Below are 13,471 nucleotides of genomic sequence, written 5' to 3'. Positions count from 1 at the left end.
TGAAGGAGGCTTGCCAGTGGTTATATTTCATGACGAGTTTGAGGAGATTTGGTTTGTCACCAAAGACTCTTGCAAATCTCTACAAGTGTACTGTGGACAGCATTCTGACTTGTTACACTACTGTCTGTTATGAAGGTGCCAATGCACAGGACAGGAACAGGCTACAGATGCTTGTAAACTAGGCCAATGCCATCATGGGCATTAGTTTTCAATCCATTCAGGAAATCTTTAAGAGCTGGTGCCTCAAGAAAGCAGCTTCTATCCTCAAGGACCTTCACCACCCCCGCCATGCCCTTTCTTGCTGCTGCCACAAGGAAAGAGGTAAAGAAAGCCTCTGGTGGTACACACACGTTACAAAAACTGCTTCTTCCTCTCCTCCATCAGATTTCTGAGTGGATTATGAACCCATGCACACAACCTGACTTTTTCTCTTTTTACACTATTTTTGCAATCTTGTATATATGAAATTGTGCTTCATAGTAATTTTTCACCTTGTTCTGCTCAGTGTGGCTGCTGCAAAACAATAAATTTCATGATACATGTTCAGGACAATAAACCTATTTTTGATTCGGATGTTGAACTAATGCCATGGCAACTGCCTGGTGAGCTCCCATCAACCTGTATATTGATCTATACTAGAGGTCCCTGGAGCATTGCGCGTCATTGGCATCTCCTCCACATGGCAGCAGAGGTCTTAAATCTTGGCAATCTAACTGTTCCTGACCCTCGCTTATTCCTCCAATGAATTAAATGCAAATTATTCTATGAACAGGATTAAATTGTTCATATTTGTCTGGAGTCTGAAAGTGAGAAATGTGGTGATATCTCCATGAGAAAGTGTGGGCAAGGATTTTCACAATTTACTTGCTGCTAAGTACTGGAAGGGGAAAAAAAAGTTGCATCACTGATTTAATTGATTTTTTTAAATTTAAAATGTTTAAACTTGTTAAAAAAATCTATTTACATCTTGGTAGAGGCCGATTCCAACCATTTAAAACCATGCTGTGCAATTACTCCCAAATCAACTGACCATCCTGTTCATTAGAGTGTGGGAGGCAACCAGAGCACCTGAGGAAATTCCACGCAGACACAGACAGCGCTGGATTTGAACCTGGGTCGCTGATGCTGTAATAGCTTCACGTTAACTGCTATGTTAACTGTGCTGCCCAATCTTATCATGCCCATGTGGAAATTTACAGCTGGTTCTATCTAAATCATAGTTTGAATGGTCTCCTGTCATCCTTGATACCCAAGGAAGAAAAGTAACATTATTGAAGCAGACAGCATGGTTGCACTTGTCATCTGTTTGAACTTCATCTTCATCTTTATGAAATTCTTGGGGGCGAAAAAGCTGACATTCAGTGTTAATACCACATCCTTCCAAAAGCCTGCCAAGCAGAACACTTTTTTCTGTGGTCCTTTCCAAAAGAAAGCAGCAGCACAACTCCTGTTCCTGTATTTCATTCATGAACATTTGTGAATTTGATCTTGCGCACTAATTGTGGCCTTGTTTTCATATTTGCTCCCACCTATAGATTATGTAGGATTTCCAGTGGCAATCGACTTTGTCTTGGAATATGTTCAATGCATTTCTGTTGGGGCAATCTCCTTCACTTCCAGGTTTTTTAGAAGGAACTATGCCTCCCTTCTTCTCCACTCACCTTTACATCTGAGAATACCTGTTTTACATCTAAATTGATATTCCAGATTTTTTTTTTTGTTGTGTTGTCAGTATGTCAAATGATTCAAATGCTTTCTTTGGCTTGGCTTCGCGGACGAAGATTTATGGAGGGGGTAAAAAGTCCACGTCAGCTGCAGGCTCGTTTGTGGCTGACCAGTCCGATGCGGGACAGGCAGACACGATTGCAGCGGTTGCAAGGGAAAATTGGTTGGTTGGGGTTGGGTGTAAAATAGCATTGTGAGTTTTTAGGGATTTTGAATTCGTCAGAAGGTTGAAGTCGCTGAAAGATTTCTTTTAGTGTTGATGAAACATAATGAGAAATAATTTTATTTACATTGTTGCCTATTTTGCTCTCTATTCAAATAATTGTTACTTTTTCTCCAGACTGAGCATGTTATTTTTTGTACCAATTTGATTAATTTACAAGATAGGTTGAAATACTTCTCTAAAAGAATTCAAATATTAACATTATTATTTCAATTGTAGGTCGTTTATAAAAACAATGATGTTCGTTTGGAATTGTCCAGGCTTGCAAAACAAGGAGATCGCAAGATGAAGATTCATGGAATGGTGGCATTCAAATGTGAGAATGTTGCAACACTTGATCCAATCACATTTGAAACACCAGAGTCATTTATTTCACTTCCAAAGTGGAATGCTAAAAAGACAGGTTCTATCTCATTTGACTTTCGTACCACAGAGCCAAATGGACTGATTCTTTTTAGTCACGGCAAGCCACGACACCAAAAAGATGCTAAAAATCCCCGAATAGTAAAGGTGGACTTTTTTGCTATTGAAATGCTGGATGGGCACTTATACCTTCTGCTTGACATGGGATCTGGTGCTAGTAAAACAAAAGCAACTCAAAAGAAGGTGAATGATGGAGACTGGTATCATGTGGATTTTCAGAGAGATGGAAGATCAGGTAAGATTTTCTTTCATTAATTATTCTTTACAAAGCCATAAAATCAATTGAGAATGGGAATAGGTGTTAAAAAAAAAGGCTGAAGTATTGCTCCTATTTATCCTTTTCTAAATGTATCATCTGATATAATTTGGGACTGAAACCTTTCTATCGACCTGAATTGAAACCACCAACCAAGTGTTCCTGTGAGCCACATGATACACAACTTGTAGTATTTGTTGACAAAAGAAAAAAGATAGAGCAGGAATTTGTGAAAGAGGTGCAGATGGGTGGAGATGAGCATTCATTGTCAAGCTATTAATGCCATTCTTTGCATTTGCCTGAAATTGTGCTTATGTTATCATCCATTTGCTATAGAGAATATGGTAACAGTAGATGTTAATATATGTGGCCTTAAGTTCATATTGTCCCTATTTGAATGACAATAAAGCTCGTATTAAGAACAAATTGAGTAGATGAAATTAATTGCAGAGAGTGAAGCAATTAATTTCCTAGAAAAGAAAATCAAGACATCATGCAAATTTAACAAGTTCATTTCCAGAGTTTATAAATATTTGCAAAAATTCCAAAGTGGTTGATTTTAGCCAGTTCCTTGTTTAAAGAGGCGATTGGAGCCTCCAACCGTGCATCTTGGCGCCTCACAGTTCGCCGGGCAGCAACCTCCTTTGAAGAAGACCACAGAGCCCACCTCACTGACAAAAGACAAAGGAGGAAAAACCTAACACCCCACCCCAACCAACCAATTTTCCCTTGCAACGCTGCAACCGTGTCTGCCTGTCCCGCATCGGACTTGTCAGTCATCAATGAGCCTGCAGCTGACGTGGACTTTTACCCCCTCCATAAATCTTCATCCGCAAAGCCAAGCCAAAGAAAGAAAAAAAGAATGTTTAAAGAGATGTTGGCTTGAGATTTTTATTCAGTACTCTGAAAGCAAATGCACCAAGAAAGTCAGATGAAAATCATTTCATATTTGTACATTATTAATAACTGGGTGAACTAGCCTTGGATAAATATCATATCACAGAGTGTTGCTCAGGAAAATTAATTAATTTATTCAAAACTCTTCAATGATTCACCTTTACCATTGCATTTAATCATTCAACTTGCCTCATACATGACAAAATGAAACTAATAACAGTGACTCTCTATGTAACCCATTGATCATGTGAGTGTATATCCTTATTATATACGGTACTTGCAGTATTAGTTTATTATAATGTTCTTTTGATAGCAGCAATGTTTCCTGGAAGAAAAGTAGCTTTTCATGGGCCCACTAAAACCCATGGAAGAAGGTGGAGAAAAGGATTCACTTGTATGATATGAGCTGCACTTATATTTATGTTTTAGCAATAGAATTTAGAATAATTGTTCATTGCCTATTATTTTTACTAATAACTTTGGTTGTATGAATGGGAAGGCATTGATCCTTCACACATTTCCATTGAACATCTTAGCTAGCAGTAACTGTGAATTCTTTACTGCTTTGTCTTCAGCACTTACAGCATTTTGATTTTCAATATATTTTTTGGAATTTTTAAATTATTTTTCTCAACAGTTCAACACTAATATACGGATGACTCGAATATTTACGATTCCATCACATCAAGTGTAATCACAAATCTTGTAGAGGTACAAGGACTACTTAAAGAAATCTCTTGGTACCTGCCACATTGAACTCCGCCAGTGGGCTGATCTCACCTCCAACCGTGCCTCACAGTTCGGCGGGCAGCAACCTCCTTTGAAGAAGACCGCAGAGCCCACCTCACTGACAAAAGACAAAGGAGGAAAAACCCAATACCACAACCCCAACCCATCAATTTTCCCTTGCAACCGCTGCCACCAGGCCTGCCTGTCCCGCATTGGAGTTGTCAGTCACCAACGAGCCTGCAGCAGGTGTGGACAAACCCCTCCATAAATCTTCACCTGCGAAGCCAAGCCAAAGAAAGAAGAAAGAAGAAGACAAAGAAGACATCAAGTGTAATCACAAAATTATCAAAGGCCCTAATAAACACACAAAATATGTAGTTAACTCCCTCAAGCTACTCTGCCAGCACACAAGTCCATAGATTTCTAAATTCTTTCTCTTCATAGATTTTGGAAACAATTCAATATTAGTGGAAATGTGAGAAGCATCAATGCCTTCCCATTCATACAACCAAAATCATTAGTCAAAATAATAGGCAATGAACAATTATTCTAAATTCTTTTGCTAAACCACAAATATAAGTGCAACTCATGTCATACAACAAGATGAATGCTTTTCTCCACCTTCTTATGTGTGATTTAGTAGGTCCATGCAAACCTCTTTTCTTCCATGAAACATTGGTGCTAACAACAAAATATTATAATAAAAATAATGCTGACAATTTGCTCTTTACAAATGTTAACAGGTTTTGTTTGCTGTCTTTCTCCTTGGTTCTGTAAGTGCGACATAAAGAGAGTTTAGTCAGAGAGCTTTACTGTATGGAAACAGGCCCTTCAGTCAAACTTCTCCATGCTGACTTTGCTCTCTACTTGCACTAGATCTATGTGCCTGTGTTTGGCTCATTATCCTCTAAACCAGTGGTACTCAACCTTTTAATTTCCACTCACATACCACTTTTAGTATTCCCTATGCCATAGGTGATCTGTGATTAGTAAGGGATTGCTTAAGGTGGGATGTGGGTGGAAAGAAAAAAATGTTGAGAGCCACTGCTCTAAAAACCATTCCTGTCCATGTACCTGTCCAAATATCTTTTCAAATTTAAGTTCTGGGTTATCATTCGATTGTACAAGTAAAACCGAACAAAACAGTGTTCTCCAGTCCTGTCCTTGGTGCAAAGACACAACCAGACAAAACACACATAAAGACAAATGATACATATGAATTACAAATATACATCTCTAAAAAATAAACAAATATGGTTATTTATTGCAGAGTCTTAGAGGGTTAGTATGACCAGTTCATTCAGTCATTCAACAATCTCACTGCCCGTGTTTCTCAGCCTGGTGGTAGGGGTTTTCAATAATGTTGTGAGCCCTCTTCAAACATCACATTGATAGGGGGGTGGGGAGGGAAAGGAGGCCCTACTGATTCCCTCTGCTGCTCTTATTGTCCTGTGGATTGAGCTCCAATCCAGTGCTCTACATCAACTGTACCAAACTGTGATGCAGCTGGCCAGGATGCTCTCGATAGAGCTCCTGTAGGAAGTTAACAGGATGGTGGCCAGTAGCCTTGGCAACTTCATTCTTCTCAGGAAGTCCAATTGCTGTTGTGCCTTCCTGAAACGTGAGGAGATGTCCATGATAGGACACTAGTTAATTGAACTCCAAGGAACCTGTTCCTCTCTATTCTCTCCCCTACTAATGTGTAGAGGAGGGTGGACATTCCTGGTCCTCCTGAAGTCCCGATCATCTCCTTTGTCTTGTCCACCTTGAGATTCAAGTTGCTATTCTCACACAATGTCACAATATTTTTCAATTTTTCTCGGAAATTCATCATAGTTGCAACTACTGTTGTGTCACCTGCAAACTTGATGTCTCTGTTGGAGCTGGATCTCACTTTGCATTCGTGGGTCAGTATCATGAACAGGAGTGAGTTGAGCATACAGCCCTGAGGTGCTTCAGTACTCACCATGACAGTGCCCAACATTCTGCTGGCCACCGAGATTAACTGTGGTCTGTCCATTAGGAAGCAAAGAATCTAGTTATAGAGAGAGGTGTTGAATCCCAGTGAGGATAGCTACTCCACAAGCCTCTGGGGATTTATCATATTAAACGCCAAACAGCCTGGCATATCATTCTCCAGGTTGCTTAATGATAGAGTGGAGAGATAAGGCAACAGCATCATCAGTAAAATTGTTTTGTTTATAGATGAATTGAAATGGATCAATTGTCCCTGCATGGTGGACTTTGATGCATTCCATCAGGAGAAGCTTGAAGCATTTCATAATGGTGGAGGTCATGACACTGGGTGGCAGTTTCTGATCCCACTTACTGTTGCTCTCTTTGACATCTCTTGGATGCAGGGATGATGGACTGCTGTAGTGATGCTTTGAAGATGTCCATTTGGCCATCTATAAGTTGGTCTGCGCAGTCCTTCATAACCTGACCACGTGGTCTGGTCTCACTGCCTTGTGTGGGTTCACCTTGGCTAGGGTTCTCCTCACTTAAATTTTAGCTATGCAGAGGGTGCATTCTTCAGGGGGACACAAAGCTTTCTTCGGCAACAGCTTGTTCTTCTCATCGAACTGTCCATACAAGATGGAAGAGAGGTATCATTGTCTTATGACCTCTTATGGTCTTCATTCCTTGCCTCATGTGCCTCATGTCACTGGTGTCACTGTGGTGCACTATCGAACAGCAGCAAACACAAAAAACATAAAATCTGTTCTACAGGCTTTAATCAACATAAACTTCCACAGAGCTGGCTGTGAGGAAATCGGTTGCCTTCAGGTACAGAGGTTTCCCTCTGCAGTAGGCCAGTGGTGTACCACCACAGTCACACTGCTGTGTATTGAATTTCTGTACATACCATGCTTTGCCTTCTGGATTGCACAGGGGAGTTCAGCCCTGACAGATCTTAGTTCCATCTAGTCTCCTGTTCTGAAGGCAGCATCACAAACACTAAGACATGCCTAGACCTCTGCATCCAACCATGGTTTCTGTTTAACTCTGATTGTGAAGCATTTGATCTCGGTGTCATCCTCAATGTACTTGCTGATGTAGCTAGTCACTGAGCTTGAGTACTCCTTGATGTTTACATGACAGAGGTCTTTGCCCTCACACAGCTCCAAGAAAAGTGCAGAGAACAAAACAAAGGACTCTACATCACCTTTGTTGACCTCACCAAAGCTTTTGAGACCATGAGCAGGAAAGGGCTTTGGCAAATACTAGAGCACCTCGGATGTCTCCCCCCCCCCCCCCCCAAGTTCCCCAACATGGTTATCCAACTGCACGAAAAACAACACGGTTGGGTCAGATACAGCAATGAGCTCTCCGAACCTTTCTCCATTGACAACGGCGTGAAGCAAGGCTGCGTCATCGCACCAACACTCTTTACTACCTTCTTCAGCATGATGCTGAAACAAGCCATGAAATACCTCAACAATGAAGACACTGTTTACATCCGGTACCGCACGGATGGCAGTCTCTTCAATCTGAGGTACCTGCAAACTCACACCAAGACACAAGAGCAACTTGTCCGTGAACTACTCTTTGCAGATGATGCCACTTTAGTTGCCCTTTCAGATCCAGCTCTCCAGCACATGTTTTGCGGAAACTGCCAAAATGTTTGGCCTGGAAGTCAGCCTGAAGAAAACTGAGGTCATCCATCAGCCAGCTCCCCACCATGACTACCAGCCCCCCCACATCTCCATCAGGCGCACAGAACTCAAAACGGTCAACCAGTTTACCTACCTCGGCTGCACCATTTCATCTGATGCAAGGATCGACAAAGAGATAGACAACAGACTCGCCAAGGCAAATAGCACCTTTGGAAGACTACACAAAAGAGTCTGGAAAAACAATCACCTGAAGAAACACATAAAGATCAGCGTGTACAGAGCCATTGCCATACCCACGCTCCTGTTCGGCTCCGAATCATGGGTCCTCTACCGGCATCACCTATGGATCCTAGAACACTTCCATCAGCGCTGTCTCTGATCCATCTTCAACTTTCATTGGAATGACTTCATCACCAACATCGAAGTACTCGAGCTGGCAGAGTCCGCAAGCATCGAATCCATGCTGCTGAAGACCCAACTGCGCTGGGTGGGTCACGTCTCCAGAATGGAGGACCATCGCCTTCCCAAGATCGTTTTATATGGCGAGCTCTCCACTGGCCTCCGAGACAGAGGTGCACCAAAGAAGAGGTACAAGGACTGCCTAAATAAATCTCTTGGTGCCTGCCACATTGACCACCACCAGTGGGCTGATATCGCCTCCAACCATGCATCTTGGCGCCTCACAGTTCGGCGGGCAGCAACCTCCTTTGAAGAAGACTGCAGAGCCCACCTCACTGACAAAAGGCAAAGGAGGAAAAACCCAACACCCAACCCCAACCAACCAATTTTCCCTTGCAACCGCTGCAACCCTGCCTGCCTGTCCCGCATCGGACTTGTCAGTCACCAACGAGCCTGCAGCAGACGAGGACATACCCCTCCATAAATCTTCGTCCGCGAAGCCAAGCCAAAGAAAGAAAGAAAAGAAGTAGGTGGACACCTCCCTGAAACAACTCCAATCCGGTGTCTCAAAGCAGTCTTATAGCCTTCGGTGGGACACCTCCCCAGCCACATCCTGATTTGCTTATGAACTGGTTTCCTTTGTTTTTCCAGTGGTCTGTTTGCTGGAGTTAGCAAGACAGATATGCCATCAGTGAGGGGGAAGGTTCAGACTTGTATGCACCAGGGACATTAGTATACACCCGATCGAGGGTGTTCGCTCCTTTGGTGGTGAAGTTAACATCCTCCTGAAACCACGCTAATACTATTTTCAAGTTGGCGTCATTGAAATCACCAGGAACAATTAAGGCCCTGTCAGGATAGATGCCTGAACTTCACAGATGACACTGTAAATCTCCTTCATGGCGTCACTCTCATTAGCTGACAGTGGAATGTAACCTGCTTGGCCACAAATTCTCTGGCCATGGAGACGGTTTTTAATCTTACAATTGTACCCATCTCTCTCTGGCAGCACCTTCCATATACCTGCCATCCTATGTGTGAGAAAGGTGCTCCTCTGGTGCCTTTTAAACCTTTCAGTTCTCACCTTCAATCAATGCTCTCCAGTTTTAGACTCCAATACCCTGGGAATAAATCATGACTAATTACCTATCTATCCTCCTCAGAATATTTTAAATCTTTACAATGTTCTCCTTGCCTTCTTCTGTTCCAGGGAGAAGAGTCCAAGAATCGCCTTATAATTGAAACTCACCAGTCATTGTTACGTGCTCTTGAGTTTTTTCTGCATCATTTCCAGTTTAATTATATTTTTTTCTGTTGCTGGGTGCACAGTACTGTACATCAAGGTCTTGTATAGTTGTAACATGACACCCCAGTCCTGTACTCAAACATCCCATCCTCCTGTACTCAAACGTCCCAGATCCTGCACTCAAACATCCTGGCCCCTGCACTCAAAAATGCCAGCCCCTGTACTCATACATCCTTGTTCCTACACTCCAGCATACCAGCCCCAACGTCCCACTCCCCTGTACTCAAACATCCTTGTCCCTGTTCTTAAATGTCCCACACCCTGTGCTCAAACATCCCAGACCCTATATTCAAAAATAACTCCAGAAGCAGCAGCCTCTCAGTAGGCTTGCAAAGATAGAAGTGAAAAGTGACAGAAGTCTTAGACCGTGTCAATGCTTGTTTAGGAATGATTAGCCAAAGACTTAAGTGATATATGATACAAGTTATAAATTTGCATGTTAATATCTTCGTAATACAGTACTTAAGCAAATTTTTAAAAATGCCTCAGGAAGAACATTTTTATTGGTAATCAATTGTAGATGCTGAAAGCTGTTGTTTGAACATAGGCTTTATGTCTACCATATCTTTTTCATATCTCTGATTTCAACATTCAAAGCAAAGAAGAGTCTTTACACTAAGTGATCCAATACATTGAAATAAATGGACGTGTAATTAAGACCCTTACATTTGGTGTAATTTTACATTTGTAAAATGTAATTTTACATTTGGTGTAATTAATTTTACATTTGGTGTAAATAAATGGACATGTAATTAAAACCTTTACATTTGGTGTAATTAAATTGGAGGATTTCCACTGTATGTGGGGAGAGCAGCTGCAGCAAGTTGGAATTTCAACAGGAGGGTGAAGAAACACATTTTGATAATTTTTTTTGCGTCTGAGAAATAATTATGGTCAGACTTGCAATTATCTCAGAGGAACGGAGTTTCCAGTTGTTACTATTTCCAGGTAGAAAGAGCAATAAGAAAATAAAACACACCTTGTTTTGATGGTTAGACAGTGCATGTAAATGCAGAATCATTCATTGCAGTGTATCTGCACTTCGGAGATACTTTATCACAATTATTACAAAAGGGGTTTGTGATCAGTGTGCACATATACACATCTTTCATATGTGTACTTGTGGTATCTTCCAAGCCTAAACATTGCAGCCAATTAGTCTTTTTCAGTTTGGTCATGGTGTGTTTCTGTCAGAGATCTTCTTGCCTAAATTATTTCCGGGAGTTGACATCTTGCCCCACACAAGCCTCTCCAAAGTATTTTCCTGAGGCTTCTTTCTCATTGTGTTTGTTCTTTTACATTAGTGGAATTCTCCTTGATTCAGTGGGCACAAAACAATCAACAAATCTCCTTATGTCAATTGACTGCCTGGTCATGAATATCCATCAAGCCTCATTCTTTCCTTGGGTTGTGGTGCACTGTTAGCCAGAATCAGACACATACAAAGATAAAGACTGTACAACAGGCTTTAATCCACAAAGACTTCCACAGAGCCAGGCTTGCTGTGGCTGCAGCAACTCTGAATGAGGCATCGGGAGGCTGGTGCAGGCTTATATCCTGGAGGGTGATTGACACCCAACCGGGTGGGGCTTGATTCTTTCAGGCCGACTGATTAACAGCCGGCTAGGTGTTGTCCTGTCCCCTTACACTCCTTCAGATACTCCTGCAGTAGGCCGGTGGTGTACCATCACACCTTGTTATTTGTCTGATTAGTTTATCCACCTAATTCAGACATGGTAGTTGAGAAGCTATAAAAAATGTCGGATTCAAGCAATATGTATCAGGCTTGGCATCTCCACCTTTGTTGGATTTTGTTTGGCAATTCTCGGGTAACTATATGCTTCATGAAGAAACCTGCCTTCAGTTTGAACTTCCTGCATTTGCACTTCAACTTTCTTTTCTACATCTGATGATGTAGTCTTTCATTGCTTTATCTGGCTCTGTTTATGTAACAGTCAGTCATTCTCTTAAAAAAAATGTTTACATTATGATATTTGCACAGCAACTCCTTCAAGGCTGGGATCACTCCTGGTTTATTGTGGTGTAAATTCTGCCTGACATTGTTACCCACAAGTCCCACCCAAAAGGTATGACAAAGGCCAATAAAAATGTGCTTCCACTGATGAGAATGTTTGGTAGCACACAAAAGAATATTACTCTATGTGGTTTATTCTTCCGATCACAGGGTTTTCTTTCTTTCAGCCACATTTTCACAGTCATCCAGTAACTGCAGTATCCTACAGACATCTTATTAGCTTCCCCATCCTGACTGCCTTCATTTCCATTGCTCAGCTTCCAAATATTGATGCACACTTCTTTAAGTACAATAAACTCTACTTGGAATAAGTTTCCATTGTTTTACATTTTTCACTTTTAGCTTGCATTTATCTGGTGGTACTACAATTATGACATTTCAAGTTTAGCCATTTGTTTGTTATTTCAAGCATCCTTACCATTCACTTCAGATTACTACAATGTCACACCATTTTTAATGAAAACGATCTGAAATCAGGTGAAACGTACTGAACCTGAAATGTTAATTCTTTCTCTTTTATGGAGGCTGCTAGATCAGCTGAACGTTTCCAGAATTTTGTGGGTATTTGGCCAGTTTCACTTGCTCTATTTCCTCTCTGCATGGATTTGATATCTGAGGCATCTCGTAACAACAGTCATCAGCTTGTACGATAGGATGAATTGGAGATGCTCCTTCGCTGAGAAGTGAATGTCTTATTTTGATGATTATGATTTCCACATTGTGCAAGGTACACCAACTAATGGGTTTCAACTCTTAAACCTTCCTCTATCCTCTGAACCATAACACTTGAACAAGACCACCAAAGGTCTGTATGTACCATGAACAGAACCTTTTATATTTCAAATATTGGCCAACTGGCTATTCACCAGTGGCACTTACATAAACAGTGATGAAGTGTTTTGAAATGCTGGTGTTGAAGCAGATCAGCTCCTGTCTGAGTGAAGATAAGGATCTGTTCCAGTTTTTCTATCATAGCAACAGGTCTACAGTAGATGCCATCTCACTGGCTGTACACAAAGCCCTGGACAGCAAAGATGCATATATCAGGATCCTCCTTACGCACTATAGTCTGGCATTTAAAATCATGATCCCCTCAAATGTTGTCAGCAGTCTCCCAAAAATCAACACTCCACCATGTAATTGGATCCTTGATTTCCTAATTTCCAGACTACTATCAATGATGATTGACAAGAACATCTCTTATTCTTATCTCCATCAGTACCAGAACACCACAGGACTACGTTCTTAGCCCCCTGCTCTACTCACTTTACACCTATGAAAATGTAGCTTGGTTTGAAAACAACTAAAAATTTGCTGACTATACAACGAGTTCTATAAAAAAGGACAATGAATCACCATACAGGAGGGAGTTTGAAAACTTGGCTGAGTGGTGCACCAGTAACAACCTTGCACTCAATGTCTCCAAAACCAAGGAGCTAATTGTTAACTTCAGGAATGGAAAGCCCAAGATGTACGATTTTGTGATCATTGGGGGATCAGAGGTGGAAAATTTAAGCTCTTGGGAATCACTATCGCAGAGGATCTTTCCTGGACCCAACACACAAATGAAATCATGAAGAAAGCATGTCAGCATCTCTACTTCCTCAGGAGTTTGTGGAGGTTTGGCATGACATCAGAAATCCTGGCAAATTTCAACAGATGTGTGGTGGAAAGTATTCTAACTGGTTGCATCACTGTCTGATATGGAGACACCAATACCCCTGAGCATAAAGCCCTGCAAAAGGTAGTGGACACAGACCAGAACATCACAGGAAGAGTTTTGCCTGTGATGTCCTGGACTGTGTCTGCTACCTTTTGTAAAACCCTCCCTGCCATTAAGAACATCTTTAAGGAACTCTGC

General features: G+C 41.5%; 1 protein-coding gene across 17 annotated transcripts in view; it reads left to right on the top strand.

Annotated features, from left to right (window-relative positions):
* Positions 1-13,471, top strand: part of nrxn1a (neurexin 1a) — a 1,705,359-nt gene that overhangs the window by 761,650 nt on the left and 930,238 nt on the right. For all 17 annotated transcript variants that reach the window (XM_069931396.1, XM_069931400.1, XM_069931399.1 and 14 more), the window contains one exon: positions 2,168-2,606. In XM_069931396.1, coding sequence (XP_069787497.1) covers positions 2,168-2,606 — 439 coding nt within the window. The remainder of the gene's footprint in view (positions 1-2,167; positions 2,607-13,471) is intronic.

Source organism: Narcine bancroftii, chromosome 4 (assembly GCF_036971445.1).
Source record: "Narcine bancroftii isolate sNarBan1 chromosome 4, sNarBan1.hap1, whole genome shotgun sequence".
NCBI classification, from domain to species: Eukaryota; Metazoa; Chordata; class Chondrichthyes; order Torpediniformes; family Narcinidae; genus Narcine; species Narcine bancroftii.
The sequence above is the reverse complement of the archived record's forward strand: the minus strand, read 5'-3'. Positions and strand labels throughout refer to the sequence as shown.